This window comes from Ciconia boyciana, chromosome 1, assembly GCF_034638445.1.
Source record: "Ciconia boyciana chromosome 1, ASM3463844v1, whole genome shotgun sequence".
In the NCBI taxonomy this organism is placed as follows: domain Eukaryota; kingdom Metazoa; phylum Chordata; class Aves; order Ciconiiformes; family Ciconiidae; genus Ciconia; species Ciconia boyciana.
Window position 1 is genome coordinate 199,762,078 of NC_132934.1, and position 20,949 is coordinate 199,783,026.

At 49.8% G+C, this 20,949-nt stretch overlaps 1 protein-coding gene across 1 annotated transcript in view; it reads right to left on the reverse strand.

The window, feature by feature from the left end:
- FGF9 (fibroblast growth factor 9) overlaps window positions 1-14,660 on the reverse strand; it is a 30,873-nt gene extending 16,213 nt beyond the window's left edge. The window contains exons 1-3 of the mRNA XM_072850498.1: window positions 13,906-14,660; window positions 13,235-13,523; window positions 6,593-6,696 (exon numbers count right to left, since the gene is read on the reverse strand). Of these exons, the coding sequence (XP_072706599.1) occupies window positions 6,593-6,696; window positions 13,235-13,511 (381 nt within the window). The 5' untranslated portion in view covers window positions 13,512-13,523; window positions 13,906-14,660. The remainder of the gene's footprint in view (window positions 1-6,592; window positions 6,697-13,234; window positions 13,524-13,905) is intronic.
- Between the last annotated feature and the right edge of the window lie 6,289 nt (window positions 14,661-20,949).

Here is a 20,949-nt window from a genome sequence, read left to right on the forward strand (position 1 = left end):
ATCTGAAATACTGGCTAGCCCAGTTAGCAGCCACATTCAGACTATATTGCATTTACACTCCTGCCTGAATACACTGTGTTTGTAAAGACTCCTGTTCCCTTTTCATTTATACAGCTTTAAAAGTTTTTGCCTTATATTTTAGTATATGTTTCAGGGCCCCAGTTAGCTTTACTGAAGCAATTTCCATTTTATCCCTGTGCTTCTACACCCCTAAGACGTCCTTTTCTGCAACCTGCCCTTCTCCCATTCCTCATAGACCCTCTGCCAAGCACCCTCAGCCTATTAGTCTCCAAAGCCTTCCCAGCAGTTTCACCCTTGCTGGGATACCGTTTCCACAGGATTTCTGCATCTCTGACAAAGTTTCAAGTTTCCTTCACATTCAGAGCCATAAGCACCTTTTTGAGCTGGTCCTCTTCAGATCTCGAAGTTTGCACTTTCAAATTAGCTACAGGCCTGCTTCTTGCAACTCTTCTGCTTAAAGTGGATTTACTCAGGAAGACATGAGTCGCTGTCACTGCTAAAAGATACCATCAGGTTTTTGATCATGGCAGTGCCAGGTTTTCCTGAGCAACGCTGCTCGTGCGGAAAGCCTGACCACTCCTCGCAACTCAGCTGTCCCAGGAACTGCCCTCTGCCTCTCCACCTTTTGTACTATTTACCAAAAGGCACTTTATTATTTTACACACAACCAGAAGGGTGTTAAAGCTGCTGCCGTAGCTATTATCCCTCCTGGGATTTGACCACTCTCAGCCTAGAAGTCTGCGCCTTCACTCAAGGAAACTGCATTTAATTCTACCTCCAAAAATTGTTGTGTGCTGCAACTGTCCTGTGAGTTTCCAGGCTCACCTCAGCCACAGGCGCCTGCGTGTACACTGACGGACAGATAATCCAAGATTATTATTAAAAAAAATCAATCAATCTGAAGCGTATGGAATCGCTTTAGATCAGAGGTGTTTAACACTAACAGGAAAGTCTGAATGATACTTCAGGGTAATTTATTTATCTATCCTATTCTTAGATATCTGCAGTGACCATATACTTGGCCCAAATGCTGTTCCCAACATGCACCTTCAACTTGTTTATTTTCTTCACGTTGTTTCCGTGCACCTTGACCTACCATTTGAAGGGCTGAACAATTCCCCTCCCGTATTTGCACGGGAACATAAAAGATATTTTTAGAACACAGCAAAACAAATCCTTACCTACACCAAGCAATTTTCAGTAAACTATGAAAAATTGTCCCTTTTTTGTCAAAAAGATTTCTGTTCACCCGTCTCTGTAGCTGCATAGTCCTTCCAAGACTGTGGGGACCCAAACAAAAGCACAAAACACTGCAGGTGCAGCCCTGCTGGGACAATAAAGAGGCATATCGTCACCTCCCTGCACACTTACTGGGAAAACATGTTTCTTCAAGGACAGTACACTCTCTCTCCTCCTCCACCACCCTCTCCCCAGTAGTTTTAGGAGCAAAAGGCAGGTTTAGTGTCCCAAAAACATTGGGACAAACAAGTTTTCAGTTAATTTTTTGAAGGACAGCAATTTATTACCCTGTTATAAGCAGTCCTAAATCTCACTTTGCTGCACACACCCTGTAAGTCTGAAACCCAGAGGTGAGGAGCCTCCCTCCCTGGCTCCAGATCTGGGCTCTTTGGCTCTGTCCCAGCTGCTCTGTGGGCATATGAAGTCTCTCTTCTTCTACCCTCCCCTCTCCTTCCAAGCACTCCTAGCCCTCTTCCCCTTCCCCGACAACTCCACCATCTCCACTCCTGCCTTCCTCCTCCCCCCTGCACAGTTCCCCTTGTAGCTGCTCCAGATCTTCCAGCTCCCAATTTTCCTCCTGAACATCCAGCCTCAGCTGCCTTTTGCCACCTGCCAAGGACACAAGGAGCAATGGAGACACCAGCATTTCATAGAATCACAGAATGGTTTGTGTTGGAAGGGACCTTTCAAGGTCATCTAGTCCAACCCCCGTGCAATGAGCAGGCACATCTTCAACTAGATCAGGTTGCTCAGAGCCACGTCCAACCTGACCTTGAATGCTTCCAGGGATGGGGCATCTACCACCTCTCTGTTCCAGTGTTTCACCACCCTCATCGTAAGAAATTTCTTCCTTAAATCTAGTCTGAGAATAGGAGTGGGGCAAGTCCATGTCCATGGGAGGTCGGTGGGGCAGGGATGCCAGCAGTGGGATGTAGCACAGCTCTCGACTGCAGGAGAGCCTGGGACAGCGAGAGCAGCTGAGGCGAGGGTGTCCCATGGTCCTGCTGTGCTCAAGGTAGCACAGGGCTGCCTCGGAGGACAGCCTGCAGTGAAAACGATGGGCACCCCATGGTGTGGGTGCTCATCACTGCCTGCCATGTGGGTGCCAACTCTTGATATTCCCAAGGGCAGCGCTGCAGGGCAGCGTGAGGGTGGGGACAGCCCATGAAGGCATGAAGGTCATGGGAGTGATCAGAAAAACCTCCCTCACTCCATGGCACATCACTGAGGAGCACAGCTAAGACGCATTTGCTAACACTCTTGCCAGAGGTGTTGGCAAGAGCCGTTTGGCATTCAGGAAGGAAAAAGGTCTTCGAGTCTTGTCTTAACACCCTTCGGGTCCTATCTGTAGTTTGGATTTTTCCTCCTAACCAGTGACAAGCACAGTAGCTGTTGTGAAACATGATGAGTCATAGCTGCAGGCTGCAAGGGGAAGGCAAGGTAAAGGGAGAGCAGGAACAGAGTGAGATGGGAGGGAAAGCTGCTGTCACTAACCAGCCTCCAAGTCATTGCTACATGGCTACCACTGGCTTCTCTGCAGTAGCACCCACAGATATCTTCACCTTTCCCTGGATAAATCCATGGGATGAAGAGGAACTTGAGAACAGCCACCCTATGTTATACGTTGCTGCCTGAGAGCAGCATGAGAGTCACTGTGCTCTTTTAACCAGAAGATGCAGTAGGAACTGCCCTCGTAACGGTGGCAAGTTGGGAAGATTTTGTCAGGCAGCTAATCTAGGAGGAAAGCGGCACTTTGAGAAGGCCAAGAGGAACATGTCTGGATCAAGATACGCTGAAACTGCCTTTACTGTTGCCTTTCATGAAAATTGGCAGCGATCACCCATCCTGGCTGCTCTGCTTCGCCATATGTCCCATCTCCAGTGGCACCACAAATATGCTGGGAAAAATCTTCCTGTGCCAAATGTTTCAACACAAATATAGGATAGAAGTCTTTTAGGTCGCTGGTTTGATTCACACCTAATATATTTTTCATGCAGTAATTTGAATATAAATATGATAGTGTTATAGACACAGGGTATCTATTCCAGCAGTGTCAAGTGCTGCAGTACTGAATGCCTGCAGAAACACACCTGCAGGATCTACACCTGTGGGTCTAACCACAATGCTGATGTAGAGCAGGACCAAGTATTTCTTAGATTGCTATTCAGCTGTGCATGGGAAACAGTTTTCCCACCTTAGAAAACACGTTCACAGCCTCGTAAGTGTACCTGATCCATGACAAAGCTGGTGCTATTCACGGCCCTTAGTGAAGAAACCAAGACAGAGGGACCCACCTCCCAGCACAGGCAGCACAAGGACAACTTGCTGGTGCGACAGAACACTTCAACTCAAGTGACCGCTCCACTTAATTCAGGTGAAAAATTTGAACCTCAGTCTATCACGTATCAGTCTCAAAACTAATTTCAGTTAAACTGGTCTTCTCTCTCGCCAGAAAGATAATTCTGTACTGGATTGTGCCTTGCTTCTGGTTCAAACTGAAACATTTATTCCCATCAGAGAACTTCATTTTCAATTAATTGTATTTTTTTGACCAAAACCAAAAGGAAAACACTGTCACTTAAAAATGTCCAGCCAATTCTACACAAAAATCTGCTCTTAGGCCTGCCTATCTCAGTGTTTCCATGAGAGCTGACAGTTGCTGAAATATAGGCACTAGGATTGCTAGTGTTGACAAGGCTTTAAAGCATCATCACACTGAGTAGCCATTAGAGGTTATATTTCATTGGAAGTAATGTAATTCAATTACCATCACTCTTTAGTACGTCCCATCTCTGGAGGCTGACAATAAGCCATATCATCCATCAGATTTTAACCTGAACTTTGCATTCTGGCCCTATAGATTGCCAGTTCTCCATTATGAATAGCTTCATATTTTTAGCGTAATTTCTTAGGGAAAAGAGGTTATCCAATTATATTGTACATCCATCTGCCTGCCTGCCTGTCCTTCCTTAGCTTTTCAACCAGTTTCAATCAGGAGGCAAAGGTCTTCAAGAAAATTAAGTTCCTATCAGTTTTGCAACTAATCAGAGGCAGGGTAAAGAAGAGAAATCATTGGCATGTCCCACTTGGGACTGGTGAGCTATGTAATCCCTGCAAACTGACAGTCCAGTGAGCATGGACAGCTAACACTGTCTCTTTCTCCATGCAAGAAACACAAAAGGCTGGGGAATTTGTGTTACTGCAGGGACAGAAGGTCAAGGAGACCCATGTCTTGGACTGTGAGACACAAACCTCTAGGAAAGCAGGCTCCTTTAGAACTGGTGTTCATGGAGCAACTATTTTATTAATGCAGTGAGCTTAGTAATTTACAAAGAATTTGTTGTGCATATTTCTTCAGCAAAGAATGTTTTGAGTAATCACTGACAGTCAAACATATTGCAAACACAAAATACAAATCACACAGAAAAGCGATGTAACATTTGCTTTCCCAAGCCTATGCATTTAAGCTCTATCAGTAACCACATTTTCTTTTTCTTAATATCTGAAGTGTAGAGTAACTGATTCACTATGTTTATCTGTTTAAACAATTACTCTTCCTATTGATTATCAACATTACTGATTCATATTACTGTTGTTCTGCCTTTTTGCTGCCTAACTGAACCATAAAAGTACTTCACGACTTCGCCAGTTCTTTATCCCATTCATCAGCTGCACAAGGATTGTGACTTATGACAACTTACTCACTCCTCACAGGCAGCTTGTTTACATCTGTTATTGCATCCATTCCCTTTCTCTCTTCCTCTCCATCCTTCCAACCTTTTCCTCCTCCATATTGCCATTTATGCTAAATCCCTTTTCTTTGGCCTTTCCCACTCACTGGTTCTTACCATCTCTGCATCTCCCCTTCTCCCATGTCCACACATTCTCCATCCCAGCCTTGCCCCTCATTCTAACACCTCTTTTTCTGCCTCCCACGTACACTGTCACGATCTGTACCTTCTGGCTTCCTCCCCTAGCCTGCTTTTTGCTCAGAAGACAGTCCCCTTCCCCTCTCTACCTTCCCTCTCTCACACAAAATGTTACTAGAAAGGGATCAGTGAACCTGGACACCCCCATAGAAACACTTCTGCTGGACCTTCCTGGTCTCGCTTCCTCACACTCCTCCATGGATCACATATATGGAAGCTGGACTTCCCTCCTACACCTTTTGTTTTCACCTGCCCACTCATCACCATCTTCGCATGTTTCCTCCCACTCTCACTGCTGTCCCACCCAGTTCCCTTCCCACCCTTTTCCCAGTTACCGTTACTCCCCTCTGACACAGGTATCTTCAGCTACACCCAAAGCCACGCTCTATCACTTTAACTCCTTTTTGAGTGTCTCTCTTTGCAACGTTTACACCATCAGTCGACTACTGTCACCTTCTCCTCCATGCTTCTAATGAACCCCAGTGAATACACAGCCTCCCTTGACTTTAGACATCTGCTTACCCTTTGAACCTGCCATCTTCTTCCTCCAATACAACTGCTTCTCTAGTCCTTTTCAACTTTGGAGGTTGATACTTTACTGCTAAAGTATCAAAGAAGAGGTTGCCTTCTACTGTTTGGGGAGCTACCTGCTCAATTTCAGATTCCCCTTGCCCACGATCTACCCAGGCTATGAACCCCAGTGTACATCAGATGTCTCAAGTATTCCCAGGTAAGGGTCACATCACACACACAAACACACACGCACGCACACACACACACACACGTGCAGGTAGCCTGGTTTGCCAGCCTAACCCACATCTGAAATACCAAGTTTTACTCCTCTCTCACACCCGTTACTCACTCCTGCTGCCATCCCACAGGGACCACCAGCTGAAGTTTCAGGACAAGACCGCCAAGCCTCTTGCCCTCATTCCTAGACTTTTTATAACTTTTATCCACTCCTATTTCTCATTTTCTCACCCACATATGCCACCCTTTACCTCCCCCTCTACTTTCTTTTGTCAATTCCTAGAAAGCTCTCTGCCTACGCACGAAAGGCAGCGACTTTGTCTCTTTTTAGGTCTCTACAGAAAGGACAGGTTTACAAATCTTACAGTACATCCTTTAGTCTTCAGTGACCAGCTCTGGGCATCAGTCTTCATTGCTTGCATCTAAATTGTCGTCTGTCTGCATTGTTACTCATTCCTGATTTCGTCACCTTTTCCCTCTCCCGTATTTGTTATACCACCCACAGGGTCTTGTTTCTAATTAGACTGCAAGATACTTAAAGCAGAAACAGTGCTTGTACAGCACCTAGTGCAACAGGGGCTTGTAGGAGCTATCAAGTTTTTTTTCCCACAGAACATAAGGATCATGACTGCCCAAGACAAGCGGGAACTTACCGAGCCGTACAGTTCCCCTTTCTCATTCATTCCAAGGTAGAGTCCACTGTCGACTCCTCGGATGCTGACCAAGCCCACTGCTATACTGATAAATTCCAGTATACCTATAAAATGCAGGAAAAAACAAACAATGTACATGTTGTTTCCATTGAAAGATTTTTTTTTTCAGATGTGACTGATCCCTGAGCAACAAGCAGCTATTTTCAAAGGTGTTTTCCCATTTTCAGAGTTGTTTGGAGGAAGATGAGGAACAAATAAATATATCTTGAAGTACAATACTTGAACAGTGAAGTTCTCTGAGTCTCTGCTAGAATGATGCATTGCAGACAGCATGAACATACCAAATTAAAAGATTGCTCTCAATCTTTCTCATAATTTCTAAACACAAATCTAAAGCTCAGTCATATTCTGATTTGCACAACAATTAATACAGTCAAAGAAAAAAAACCCAAGTTTTTAGATTGCCAAAATTAGCAGTATTAAAGAACCTATGAAATTTGTCTTGCAAAATAAATTCTGAAAAAATACATTTGAATCAGAATTGTGAGATGAAAACAGTGTTACACAGGGAACCAACAGATCTACTTCCACGCATCAATGAATCAGGAATATGTGGAAAGATTTACTCACAGTATGATCTTCCAGAGGCTTGAGAAATGAAAATCCTTAGTATAGTCCAGAGTCTCACACATTTCTGTCTAGATTTTAACCATCTCTCTGGTGTGTTACTTTTTACTCATCTCAAGTTTGAAAATTAAAATATTCTAAACCTAAGTAATAGTGTATAACTTATTAAGTCTTCCTGTAACAGCAAGCTCACACAGACATTTGTGCACTAGAGATAAGGACATTTTGCAAAGAAGCACTGCTTCTCCAAAGCTCCTAGGTTCAGCATCAATGCGCATGGTACAGCAAGTGTCTGTATCAAATATCAGCTCATCTGGTTCTGAGGGTTTGGGGTTTTTTTGGCACCCTTCCCTGCAAATTGCTTACCTCCTTCAGTGAGGATGCTACCAGCCAAACCTTGCATAAACCTAGAAGTCTTGTGGAAAAAAATGGGATTGCTTCCTATTTGGGAGCGTTCGTGTTAGACGGTAATAATCTCACACGAGTTATCCAGCAGCATTCAGAAGCACACTGCTGCGTTATGCTACTTTCTGAGCCACAAAATAAAGCACAGAGTAGCATTTTCAAGATATTTTGTGAATTTTCATGTCTAAGCACACCACGTAACTATTTTTAAAGCTTATTGGAAACTATATTTACATGAAATAATAAAATAACATTATAGTATGTGTTGAGCCTCACGTGGCCAATAAAAAAGCACTTTTGTGGATTTTTTGAACAATTAATTTGGCATCTCCCGCAAAACAGTCGGGCACTAATCAATAACATACATGAATCCCATAAATCTAACACAGCACAAGTTGAAGCCAATAGGGAAAATTTACAGCCAAGCTAATGTAAAGATGAAATGTATTCCCTGCAAGGGACTATTGATCATTACCTTATCTATTATTCAGTACTACAAACACCATAGTGTTATTGTTTTGATAACTCTGTTTTAAGGCCTGGGCATCTTAAATTATTCTCTACAAATGCACAAATCAAAAACACTAGGAGGAAATACTTAGTAATTATGGATTTTGACGTAATAAAAAGTGGTAGCATGCTGTTTATCTGGTATATGTAGTATCTCAGATACAATCGATCCATTGAAACAATTTAAACATTCCCATTGTATCTGGACATGAAATACGTCTAGATTTCTTACTAAGTTTTTTTCTGTAAAGCTTTTACAGAACTATCATATTACCTGATACATATTACTAAGCAATTTTAACTGAGGTTAAATCTTACGTTAAGTGTGTAATATACTGTACTACAGCTAAGTTACTAAGTCTGGCATCTTTCTCATCAGTATAAATGTAGACTTTAATTGCTGTCCTCATTTCAAATATTTGGGTGCATGCTGCTTAGTGTGTCAAAAGAACAAAAAAGCACTGTCACATCCTATTGTAAGTGCAGAAGATGGATTTAAGGTACTTGGCAAAGCGCATCCACGTATTTGAGATCAGAATAGAGACTTGTTCATTTGAAATATTCAAAAGCCTATTCACAGCAAGTTTTATGTGCCATGCTGTTAAGTCCTTCAAGAGATTATCTGGGACCAAGCATGCAATCTTACACAAGTCTTGCCAGTTTAAGGACTGCATGATTTGGCCCAACACTCCTGTGAATATTTTCACTGTATAGTTTCTATAATATACAGATAGTACTTAGCACCTGAACCAGATATTAAAATAGACATTCCTCTTCAAAATGAGGCTGGATCAAATGAAAATCAGGACAGCTCCAAACTTGGAAAGCTAGGGCCCTATTTATAGCTAAAAATGGGGAAGAGAAGAAAAGGAGAGAGGAAATAACTGTCTCAGTACATGGGATGTTGAACATCCATCTTCTTGTCAGACATTGAACATTTTCTTTAATGAAACCACTTCAAGGCAAAGACCCACTCCTCCACAAAGAGGTTAGGAAGAAAGTTTTGGGGAAAGTTATTCCTGACACGTCCACATCAGCCCTTCACGCACCTTCTCCCACGTGATCCAACTCTGACCATGCTGAATGGCAGCAGGACACCAGCCTGACCGTGAAGGCCAGTCCTGCTCTCCTGCCAGGCTCACAGGAGAGAGGAAGTGGGTCGTCCACACAACGTGAGGTTTTAACTTTCATCTAGTTTAGCTCTGGTGAAGAACAGACCTACAGAAGCATTTGCCTTGGCTTTAAGCAATGAACATCCCTGCAACTACACATCTTTTTGTTGTTGCTGTTCCGCCCTTTGCACATTTTTGTCTTTGGCTATATATAGTCTTTCTTTGTATTGCTGGGTTGAAGCAGTTTAGCTTCCACTTAGCACCCTAACCCACCATCTACGACAACGAATACGGTAAACAAGCATCTCTGCCAGCCACTTCTTTGTGCGACTTCCAAGGGGAAGCAGAGAGAAGGGAAGCGGCAGAGGACCCGCAGGCAGAGCCGGTCGCTGGAGCCGGGCTGCCGTGTATTTAGCAAGCAATCATTCACCCAGGGAAGAGCAGAGCGGCGAGGAAAGCAGAGCCCCTCGGGGCTAAGAAGCTGCGGGAGCTCAGCCCGGTGGAGGGGCGAGGGCAGGGGCTTCCCCGGCGCCCCCTGCCCCCGCCGCCTCCCTCCCGCCCGCCGGCCGGGGCTGCGGCGCTCGGCGGCGAGAGCGCTCCGCCGGGATGCGTCCCGCCTGTCGCAGCTGTCACCGCTCCGCCCGCTCCCCCACATGATGCCAATTAAGAGACGGGAGCGCAGACAGCCACAGCCCCCCAGGAGGCAGCCGGGCCCTGCTTCAGTTTCAGGCTCTTACAGCGCCCTTGCCCTCCCCCCCCCCCCCGCAGCCGTCCCGCATCCCCTCCCCTCTGCAACGCTCAATAGCGAGGGAGACTGCGGGGGCTGCTCGGCGCCCTTCCTCCCCCTAAAACCTGGCCCCCAATTTCCACTCCCGGGGGCCAGACTCCTCCGCATGCATCACACCGCCCTCCCGCCCCGCTCTGCCGGCTCTCCCCGGAGACAGCACGGGGCGGGGGGGGGGGGCAGCCCCGGCCCCCCGCATCCCGCAGCAGAAGCGGCGGCCGCCCGCAGGGCCCCCCCGGCCGGAGCCGCCCCCCGCGCCCTCCCCGGCGCTGAACCCGCCTCGCCAGCCCGAGCGCCGGAGCAGGCAGGGCGAGTTGGAGAGGCGGGAGGGCGGGCGGCTGCGCGGCTCCCGCAGATGATGAACGCAGCGGTTCCTTGTAGCAGCAGGTCCCGGGGAGCGGAGGTCACCTGCTGACAAGCTTTTTTTTTTTTCCTTTTCCTGCATGCTCCTATTTTTTTAATGCTGTGCATGCAGTACTTGTGCTGACGCACAGAGGCACGCCTCTCCGCTGTTACAGAGTTCCTGAATTTACAATGACTCCACTGTCTAGCAAATGCCCTAGACTAAAGGAGACCGCATCAAAAAAAAATTTCTTTTGTCACCCAGGAGAGATAAGGCTTTGATCACCTGAGATCGCATTACGGGGGGGACCGAGCCGGGCTCTGCCGGGGAGCTTTTCTTTTAGAGATGGACATCTTGCTGCAGGAATTGCGAAATGCCAGGGCTCCCAGAACCGGGCGAGTATAGACACACAATATGGCTCGGTTTATTGTATGCAATAGGCACACATCCAACATAGCATCACAAAAGAATTACTCTTATCTGATGTCTCTCCAGAGGTGTGTGCGTGTGTGTGTGTGCGGGGAGGGGGATTCCCACAGGGCAGAGCCCAGAGAGGAGTTTACGCGCAGCCCCCGGGGTTTTCTCTTTGTCCTCATTATTCCTGGAGGAAAACTTCCTTCTGACTCGCCCCCCCGCATACACACACACACACACGCACACGCAGGTTTCCCTCACACGCTCAGAGGAGACCAAGTTAGCCCGCTCTCCCCCGGGCAGCTCCCGAGTTAGGATGCAGACCTGCCCAGGATAATCAAAGGACTTTACAATCACCAGAACCCAAATAGCATCTGCTATTCGGTGACCTCCCGACAAACACAACAGCAATGTCACGGCACCGATACAAAAGCACCAAGATCCCTTCCCCGCCCCCAAATAAGCCGGGAGCCCCGACGCATCCCATGGCTTTGCCGTGCCCGGTCTGCCCGGCCCCGGACCGAGCAGGGGCATCACCGGCGCGCTCCACGGGGGAAGAGTTATCACGAGGGTGCGTCCCGGGGCGGAGAGGGCCATCAAGCCGGGAAGGAAACAATACATCTATGTAAAGCCGAGGCGCTGCAAGAGCTGCCCCTCGGAATCGTCAGCCTCCTACAACTGCGGCTGGAAAGCCATTTTTAAAAATAGACGCCGCGAATGCCGTGGTCACCGCCGCCTTGCGAAGGGAACAGCTGGCGGCCCTCCTCCGCGGGCGGCGGGGCCCCGCGGGGTGCCGGCCCCCCGCCGCCCCGGCTGCCGGTGCGCGCAGCGGCGCGGCCGCCCTACACCTGCCGCCGGCCCCGCACCGCGCCCGCCTCCGGCTGCCCGCAGCCGCGGCGGGCAGGGGGAAAGCCGCGGCGGTAGCTCAGCAGCTACGCACGGCGTCTGCCTGTGCCGAGGAGGACGCCCGGGGGCACGACTCCCCCGCTCCCCGCACTGCGCGGCTGCCTGAAACACTTTCCGCGCTTTTTCCCGCCGGCAAGCGTGGACGTTGCGCCCCCGGGAGAGCCGCGACGCTCCCCCTCCCCCCCCGGGGACCCCGGGCGGCGTGGGAGGGAGGCAGAGCCTGGCAGCAGCGTGAGAGTGTCGGGGAGCAGCGGCCGGCGGGGGATGGAGGGTAAAGCTGCGACCATGCGAGCCGGCCCCCCCCGCCCCTTCCCTTCTGCGCCCTTTGGAGATCATCTCCTACAACACCGGTATTATCTAAACAGCTTCGCGAAGCAATAAAATACAGTTTCGATATCGTTCAACATCTGGCATTAAAATACGAAGAGGGAGGAAAAAAATCACCACCGGACTTTGTTTTTACGACCGAATTTAAGTGCTGTCAGGTCGGTTCACTCACAAGTTAACTCCTTCCAACAGCTGGGAGCGTGGCGAGCTAACCTGGCATATTTTCCTCACCCCTCCTTAAAAAACCAAAGGATCAGCTCATCCAGGCTCTTTTAGTGACTTTCGTACATTGGGTCTGCCGGGCCTTTACCAGTTTCCCTGGCAGCAAAGAAGCTGCGGGCCCTCTTGACTCGCGTGTGCGTGTGCATGTGTGCACGCACCGGCTCTCAAGAGTGGCCGGAGCCCCGAGCCCTCCGGCCCTCGCTGCCGAGTCACAAACCGCGTCCCCTGGAAATGAAATCCAGGGAATGCTCTTTCGAATTCGCTGCCGGCCTGACACGCCACATCGCTGGGGAAAGGCAGGTTTGGCTTCCCGGCGGGTTCGGGTGAGCACGGACCCCACCTGCGCTCCCTCCTCCCCGGGGCGCCGGGCACCGGCAGCGCCGTGCGGCTGCGGGGTGCGGGGCCGGGGCGGGGGCCGGGGCCGGGCTCGGGCGGGCGGCGAGCCCCGCTGCGGATCGGCGGGCGCTGCCGGTGAATCCTCGCCGAGGAGCGAAATAGGCTGGGTTCGCAAGTCAGGCAGTTACTAGGGCAGGTAATCGGCAGAGAAAACGAAAGAAAAGCCCTCGTTAATTTGCGTACAGGACGACGGCCACTCCCTTCAGGAAACTCGGTGCATTCTAAATTGTAGTGGTTAATGATTAAAACCCCTTTAAACTCGCGAAATCAAATCGTTCAGCAGAAACGTCCCGAGCAAAAATTCCACCGCCACCGCCACCACCTCCCAGTACGTATCTGCTCTTAAGCAGAACTTGGGGCTACACAAACATCGCTACCAAACACCCGGCGACTTCGGCGAGGGCTCCTGCTCCGCTGCGGTGGTGCCGCTTGTGTACATCTGCAACCCCGGACACATTCATTTTTCCCCTCGGCGGATCAGCCATCAGCACAAACCCCCTCCCCGCCCGCCTCGCACCCCCCCGCCGTCCCCCCGCCCGCAGTTCTGCCCCATTATTTCATCACATGACCCCTAAAGGGTTAAGGATAATACCTACCAAATCTGCTGTGGTCTTGCCTGGTTCCCTGGATAGTACCATTGGGGAAGATTTCTAAATGAAATCCAGTCCTGCAGTATAGCTGCCTCCGCCTGAGGATCCCCTTTAAATGGTCCAAGTCCGTGACCGCAGGCCCCCTGGGTAGCCCACCTGCCTCAGACTGACCCAGGTGGTCACTTAACAAAACCGGACTATCCACCGGCAAAATGGGCACATTCCCAAAGGGTACTGCATCCTGCACACCGAAATAGTTCCCAACTTCACCTAAGGGAGCCATCAGAAGATTCTGCTTTTAGAGAATAAGAATAAACAATAATGATGGTGCCAAACCCAGGAGATATAAGATTAGGTATATTCCACTCCTCTCCCCTCCCTAGCGCAGTTACAGAGAAAATGTTCCTTCTTCAATCCATTAAATGCATAAATAAAAGTAATATTCTGTTTTGACTGGTACAGGTTCAAGGTCAAACCAGTTAGTCTAAGAAACCACCACTTTATACTCACACACTGACATATTTATAAACATATAGATGTGTATATCTATATAAATGCATATATCCCCAGCTCTTAGCAAGCAACACGGTCTTCAGCCCATCCAACTGTAATAAAGAAAAAAATCCGTAGTTTCTCCATTTGGTTTAAGATAAGAATGACCATAGCAACTTAAATACCTAGGCGTTATAGGGATTTTTTTTTAAGATGCACAGGCTACGTCAGGATTTATGGATTCTGACTCCAGAAAGGCATGCGCTGTTTTTACTCTATAACAGACTGCATACATCAGCATGAATCCTGCAAAGGGGGAGGGGGGAAATCTCACGTTGTTGGCTGAGATAAATCCAAAAAAAAAAAAAAAAGAAAAAAGAAAAAGGAAAAAAACTTTTGACGTCCAAATCTATTATCCAGAATTCTCAGGAGGCTCAGCAGATGTCCACTGGTTTAGGATTTTTGACGATCCACAAGCAAAGCAGCAACATACAAGTGCTTGTGTCTTTCTTGGCTGGCTCGAAACAGGTGTTGCTTCTGCAGGGCTCCCTGTGAAATGTTGTACTCCAGCACTGAGCTGCAGCTCTTGACTGTGGATCTCCATCCAGCACGCAGAGTGGCGCAGGAAGAGGCATTGGGCTGGGTTTAAGGTAGTCCTGATTGCTGCTGGAAGGATTCTCCGAGGTCCTAGCGCTCCGCCCTACCTGCTGCAATACAGAGCCGCTTCCAACGCCAGGCACGGCGCGGAGCCGCTCTTACTGCTCTGCGGCAGCGCGGCGCAGGCAGGCAAATAAATAAATAAGTGGGCGAAACTTTGGGGGAGGAAAAAAGCGGCGCGATGCTAAATATACCGAGCCCGCCCGCTGCGGGCAGCGGGCTCCTCGGGAGATGCCCGCAGAGCCCGAGTCCCCCTTGACATTGGCGGGGGGAGCGGGGCGGGCAGCGCTCCGCCGGCGGAGGCCGGCCCCGGCCCCGGCCCCGCCGCTCGGCCCCGCCGCAGGGGAGGCGGAGGCGCAGCCGCCCCGCAGCGCAGCCGCGGCGGCAGCCCCGGCCCCAGCCCGCGGCCGGCCGGACCGCGCCTCAGGTAACCGGGCTGCCGCTGTCCCAAGCGGGGCTGAAATTCAGCTCCGGAAGGCAAACGGCGGGGTCGCGGGAAGTTCGGGAGACGGGAGGGGGGGGCGTCGTGGCCCACGCCGCATTTTGCTCCTTCTCCGCTCTGGCCCCCCACCCAGGCAGCCCGCAGCGCTCCCGCTCTGCCCCTGCGCTGCCGCGGGCGCAGCCGGGGCCCGAGGGGGGCAGTTTCGGGGATGCCGCCGCGGGAGCGGGTAGCGCCGGGGCCCCGCCGCAGCCTCCGCCGCCCGGGGCGCTCCGGGGCGAACCGCGGCTCCCCGCGCCCGGGCTCGGCCCGGGTTGTTAAGAGCGCGGTGGAGGGAAAGGAGAGGCGGGCGGGAGGTGGCATGGGGGGAGGCGGGGGTGCCGATGCTAAGGACGTGTTCTCCCCCCCCCCCCCCCAAAGAAAAAGAAGTTATTTAAAACCGCCAGGAGAGACCCGGCGAGGGGGCAGAGGATTTCCGATTCTTCTGATGCCGAGGATTGATGTTACTGTGGTTTTGCCGCGCTCCGACATAGCTGCGCTAATTAACAAAGGGACAGAAAGGTCTCCTGCCTTTGCAGAAGGGCTGCTAGGGCAGAGCTCAAAGACCGGGCACGATGCAGAGCCTTGCATGAGGGAGGGGACGGCTCCGGCAGCCCCTAGAATTAACTGGAAAACCTGAAGACAGGCTCTTTTGGGGCTGGTGGGGGGAGAGAGGCTGGGAGAAAAGGAGAAGGAACATCACGTCTTAGGGGCTGGGAGGAGAGGTTGCATGGTGTGAATGACGATGTGCACCGCTGAGGTGGCGGGGCCCACGAAGGTCACTGGTGGGGGCTGGAAACAGAGCTCCGGAGAATTTTGCAAGGGGGTTAATTAAAAATAATCGACTCTCTGCATGGCCCCCTGCTCAGTGGGCATGCAGGGGAGGGGCCGGCTCTCCTTGCCTTCCCCACCACAAAAGCCAGCAGCCCAGCTCCGACTGGTGCAGCCTTTCTGCATCCCTCCACTTGCCACCGTGACTTAACACTGGAGAGGAGGGAAACAGACTTCTAGTTTCCACGTCTAGCAGGGAAACTGCAGCAGGGAAAGGCTCTGTCCTGAACCCGCACGGACCTTTAGGGAACTGACACCCTCCATGCCAGTGGCGCGTGAGCCACCTCCCTTTCATTTGTCTCCATCGGTCTTTATTACTACTTGAAGGGATGCAGAAGCTTCAGAGCAGGGTCCCATCACGCTAGTTCAGTACAAACCCACAAAAAGAAACAGTTGCTGCGTGTCAGTCCGTGCATTTCAATGTGCAAGAGCAGACGAGCCCCCCAACCCCAAAGCAGGAAAGTCAGCACTCTCCCGTAAATAGTTCCATAGCATTTACCCTGTATATCGGGTTTAAGGACACTGCTCACACACGCACGCTCGTTATACCAGCGTGAACAACTGCAGAATGACTTGGGAAAAACTGCAGAACTCACCATGTCAAAAATCATTCTTCTTTATCAACTGGATCATGGCAGCACCCAGAGGCCCCGTTGAGGGCTCACAGTCCCATTGTGTCGGATACTGCAGACACATGTAATAAGAGAGATGGTCTATGCCCAAAGAGCTTATGATCTTAACCCATGATGAAAGACAACAGGTGTATACTACAGACCCATGGGGGAAGGATAAGGGAAAAGCTGCCTCGAGAATAAAAAGCAACAGGCTTGGCCAATGACAAGTGTTTGGTGTCAGAAGGAAGTTTTAAGGAGATTTGAAGGAGAACAATAAAGGAGCTTTATGGTTATTACTGGGGAGATTTTTCCATGCGTAATGGCTAACTTGGAAGAGAACATAAAATTGCTCGTTAGGAAATTGGACTGCTGAAAAGTGAAGGTTTGTGCCACTGGCAAAGCAGAGGAAATATTGCAGAGTGACTGAAGGGCCTGGTATCTGGTGTGCTCTCAGTCTAGAAACAACTGGGAAAGAGGCTCCCAGCTCCTTTCCAGTGCTTTAAAATTTACATTTCTAGTCCAGGTGAAGAGTATTATATGGAATTTAAATTTTTTCTCCAGTCCAGGCTTCAGTATTTTCTATGTTGTACTTCACACCAGCATACCTTATGAAAAATATCTGAAGGTAAAGAAGAAAGTATTGGTATAGTTACTTTTTTTTTAAAGGAACTTAAATGACAGTCCATAGAGTATTGGCTATAGGAAGTTTAGTGTTATAAAAGTGTTATCTAAGTTGAGGCTTTGATGTCTGAATTACTCATAAGTATCAAAGCCACACATGAATTATGCAGGACATCCCCAAAATTATACCCATCTGTGAGTAGGTGGTGTTCCAACCCTGCTTCACATAAAATCTAGGTGTGATGTGTAATGTCAAACTTACCCCTTACAGAAGTTTGGCTCTACTGATAGCTGGGGCTGTATTAAAAACCTACACTTTTATCCCCAAGACACTGAGGCAGGAACATCCCTACCCCTAGCTCCCCTCTACTCGAGATTCACACCCACTTCTCTTATACCCTCCTGGAATTAAAGACTGCATCTGCCACAGTGAGTCATCAGGAGCTTACTCATCAGCTTTATGCAGGATTTTAACTCCTGAGAGCAGAGCAGGTCAGAAGGATCCTGCATTTCTTGAGGAGTTCCTGGCACACCTCCTCCTCACACGTACCACGCTAAAGTGACATCTCTGGCAAGTCTTAGACATTATGACTTTTTAAAAAAAAAAACAAACTGTTTCACCTGTACTCTGCCAACCAGTTCAGCTTTACATGAACTTTTCACATATCAATTTTTGAGTGTCATTCAAAAAAAAAATCAGCCTGCCATTAAAAAATGTGTTGGTTTTTTTTTTAATTCCCCCAGATTCCATAATTTCACCAAAAGTACTGGATCCTATTCTGGACCTACAATGTACCTAACTCATTTTTTTCCCAGCCTTGCAGATGGAGAACTGGAAGACTTAGATTATTGAAAAGAGAGGTGCTACGACTTTCCCATGAAACACATGGCATTTGCCATTTTTACTCTAATGTCTTGAGTCAGCAAACTTTAAAAGCTGCTTTTTTATAAATTGAGAATAATATAGAAAGTAATGCTATTTTCAGTTTTCTTTACAAATAAGAATTTTTAGGGTACTTTGAAGCATGATATAAACCTGTATATGATAAAAGTATTAATTCATCTCACCTGACTTGAGGCTGCTACAATGGAGACATTGAGATCTGAACTACTTGTTCTTTAACGCAGAGAAATAGGAGCAATTTTAGGGCACAAATCATCTGACCTATTCTAGGCGTCTACTTTAGGATGACATGACTCATGCTCTAAAGATGCTTAATTCTTCCTCGTGTATGAAGGGAGCCTATATTAGATGTAGACTTCTACATGACAGAGGTCTAGATAGGACTGGATGGATCCCACCTGCTGCTGGTCTATACATGTGATTCAGCATTTCCCCAGAATGGCTGGTGAGGGCACTAAACTTAATATAGCTGCACAAATTAATCCTCCAAAGAAAACTCATGTCATCTTAGCAATGAAAAGTTACTGAAAATCATGATTAGATTGCCTGGAAATAAATAAAATATTTGTGAAAACCTATTAGCCATGTGATTCAGGTTAACTGGATTAACATAAGAAGTGCCTACAAGTTTAGAAAACTTGAGCTAGAGGAATGTATTTGCTTTCTCACTTCAGAAACTGTAGAAAAAATAGCAGTATTTATGACAAAAAAAGTTACCTATAAGAATCCCAGAAAACAACATGAAAGGGCCTGTTTCCCAGTTCACCAAATTTTCAGACCAGAGGAGTGTAGAACATGCAGTTTAGATGGAAAACTCCAAGAAAACACCAACATCAATATAACGATGCGATACACAGCCACAGCAGGGTATCTGATGTGGATTTCTTATAGCGTTATGGTATTTTGCTGCATACAAGAATTAGTGAATCTACGTTAAATAAGCATTGGCAGAATATGATCTTTGTGACCGTCCTAGGGAGGCAGTTACCAGGTTACATGTTTTAAGATATCTTAATTTAAGTAGAAAAGTAATAATGCCATTATTGGTCAGATACAGTCGAATGCATTGACACGGGTGCTGATACAGTCTTTTGGAATGTGTGTCCTTGCTGGTGATACTTGAAGGTAGATAGGGTGATGTAAGTGTGAAAGCTGCCAAATATGTTTAAAATTTCTCCGATGCATGTATTTGTACATGGCCTGTATCTGCTGGTTTTAGTAATGAATTGATTGTCCATGATGTTGCAAGTCCCTCCAGCTCAAGAGCCAAAGTGCCGTTGATTGGAAGGAGAAAAGGGGAAGAAATCAGAGTTGCCATGTGTGCAGGTGACCGTAGAGGCCTCCGCATGGCAAGCGATTTGTGTGGCACGGCTCACAGGACTGCTCACTGTGAGAACGGGTCTGCCGCTGCCCACCCTTTGCCTCGTGCACTGTTCCTGCCCAAGCACACACAGTGTCTAATCAAAGAGGTTTCTGCCTTCTTCATCCTCCCATACTGTTGGTGCTCATTTGCGACTGCAGGCTCGGCAGGGTTTGCCAGCAGGCTGCAGGCTGTCCCTGAGGTTCTTCCTCATACTTCTTCATACCCAGACCATCAGCTGGATGCTACTTACCAGCGCCAGACCAGAGCTGCAGCCAGCAACCAGCTCGTCGTCACCTCCCTGGGGGCAGGGAGAAGGTGCCTCCCGGAGCTCGCCCAGCTCAGCAGGAGCGGGGTGCGTGCCCCCACTTACCGCTCTGCGTGCGCTGCGGCAGGCACAGCAGCCGGGCGTGCCTTCGCCGCGATGGAGAAGGTGGTCCGTGCCAGCTCCCTGATGGCTCCATGCCCGCTTTCTGGAACGGCCAAAGGCGTCGCTAGCTTTCCCGATGGAAGCGATTACCTCTCTTATCTACGGCACCGTGGCCATCCAGGACATTTCCTCCCGCGTCGCCCAGGCGAAGGCCTCAGGCCCGCCGGCTCTCGCCGCCTCCAGGAGGCACCTCCGCGGGGGCTCCTCGCCTGAGGAGCAGGCGGCGGGGCCGCGCCTGGCTGCCTGCAGCAGCCGTCCCGGGGCGGCTCCCCGCGGGGCCGCGGCGCCGAAACCCCCCGGAGGCCGGAGCGGGGCTGGGCGAGGCGGGCGCCGAGGGCTGCGGGGCAGGGGCAGCCGCCCCGCCGCGCTTGTGCGGGGCTCTCTTGCCCTCTAGCGGGCAAAGCCAGCGGGGCGGCCCCGCCGTGCCCCCCGCCGCCGCCATCCCGGGCCAGCGCTCCCCGTGCGACGCCAGAGGCCGGGGCCCGCCCGGCAGCCCCGGCTCCCGTACCGGGGACGGCCCAGCCACCCCACTCCGGCGAGCGGGCGGACGGGGGCAGGAGGCCGGCGGCCGAGCCCAGCCCCGCCGTGCTGGTCCCCTGGCTGATGGGCAGTTGTGCTGCGGGTGGTGGACAGCCTGGCTGGGGAGCACAGCAAGAGGGGCGCACCGTGAAGAGCACCTGTCCAAGATGCCACCACCACTGCTCAGCCAACAGCGGGGAGAGGGACCCAGTGCCGCAGCCCCAACAAGCAGCACGAAGAGCTGATGAGCAAGACCATGATGGGGCAGTCGGGGGCACCATTCGTCTTAGATGGGTGTGATCCCCTCAGCTGGTCATTGTGGCTGACCATGTCCCCACTGCTAGGACCAGAGCCAGCCGAGCAACGGATGGGCCCCAAGGGGAGCATGGGGCTATGCACCCCCAGTTGCTGGGCAGACATTGGGTGCCCGCTGCTGCTGAGGAAGGGAGCAGTCGCTGAGGACAAGGGTGCCCCAGGCATGGCCCTGCCACACAGGGACCTGGAAGCAGCTCTGCAGTGAGCCCACGGCTGAGTGGGGATGGAAGTGGAGCTGGAGGCTGTGCTTGGGGAAGGGAGGACGTCCGTGCTCCTCCATAGGAAGGAGTGCTCTGGTGTACCATAGGAAGACCAATTCTTTAAGTTGTCTATCCTGTGTTTACTAAAAATTCTCCTTTTTTGCTAATGAATTAGAAAATATTTCAGTATCACCATCTCCATTATCTTCTTCCTTCCCAGATCCAAATCAGTAAAAACTTTTTCCTTTCCTACATTATTTTAAATGCACTATCTCCATCTAACAAAAGATCTTACACCAT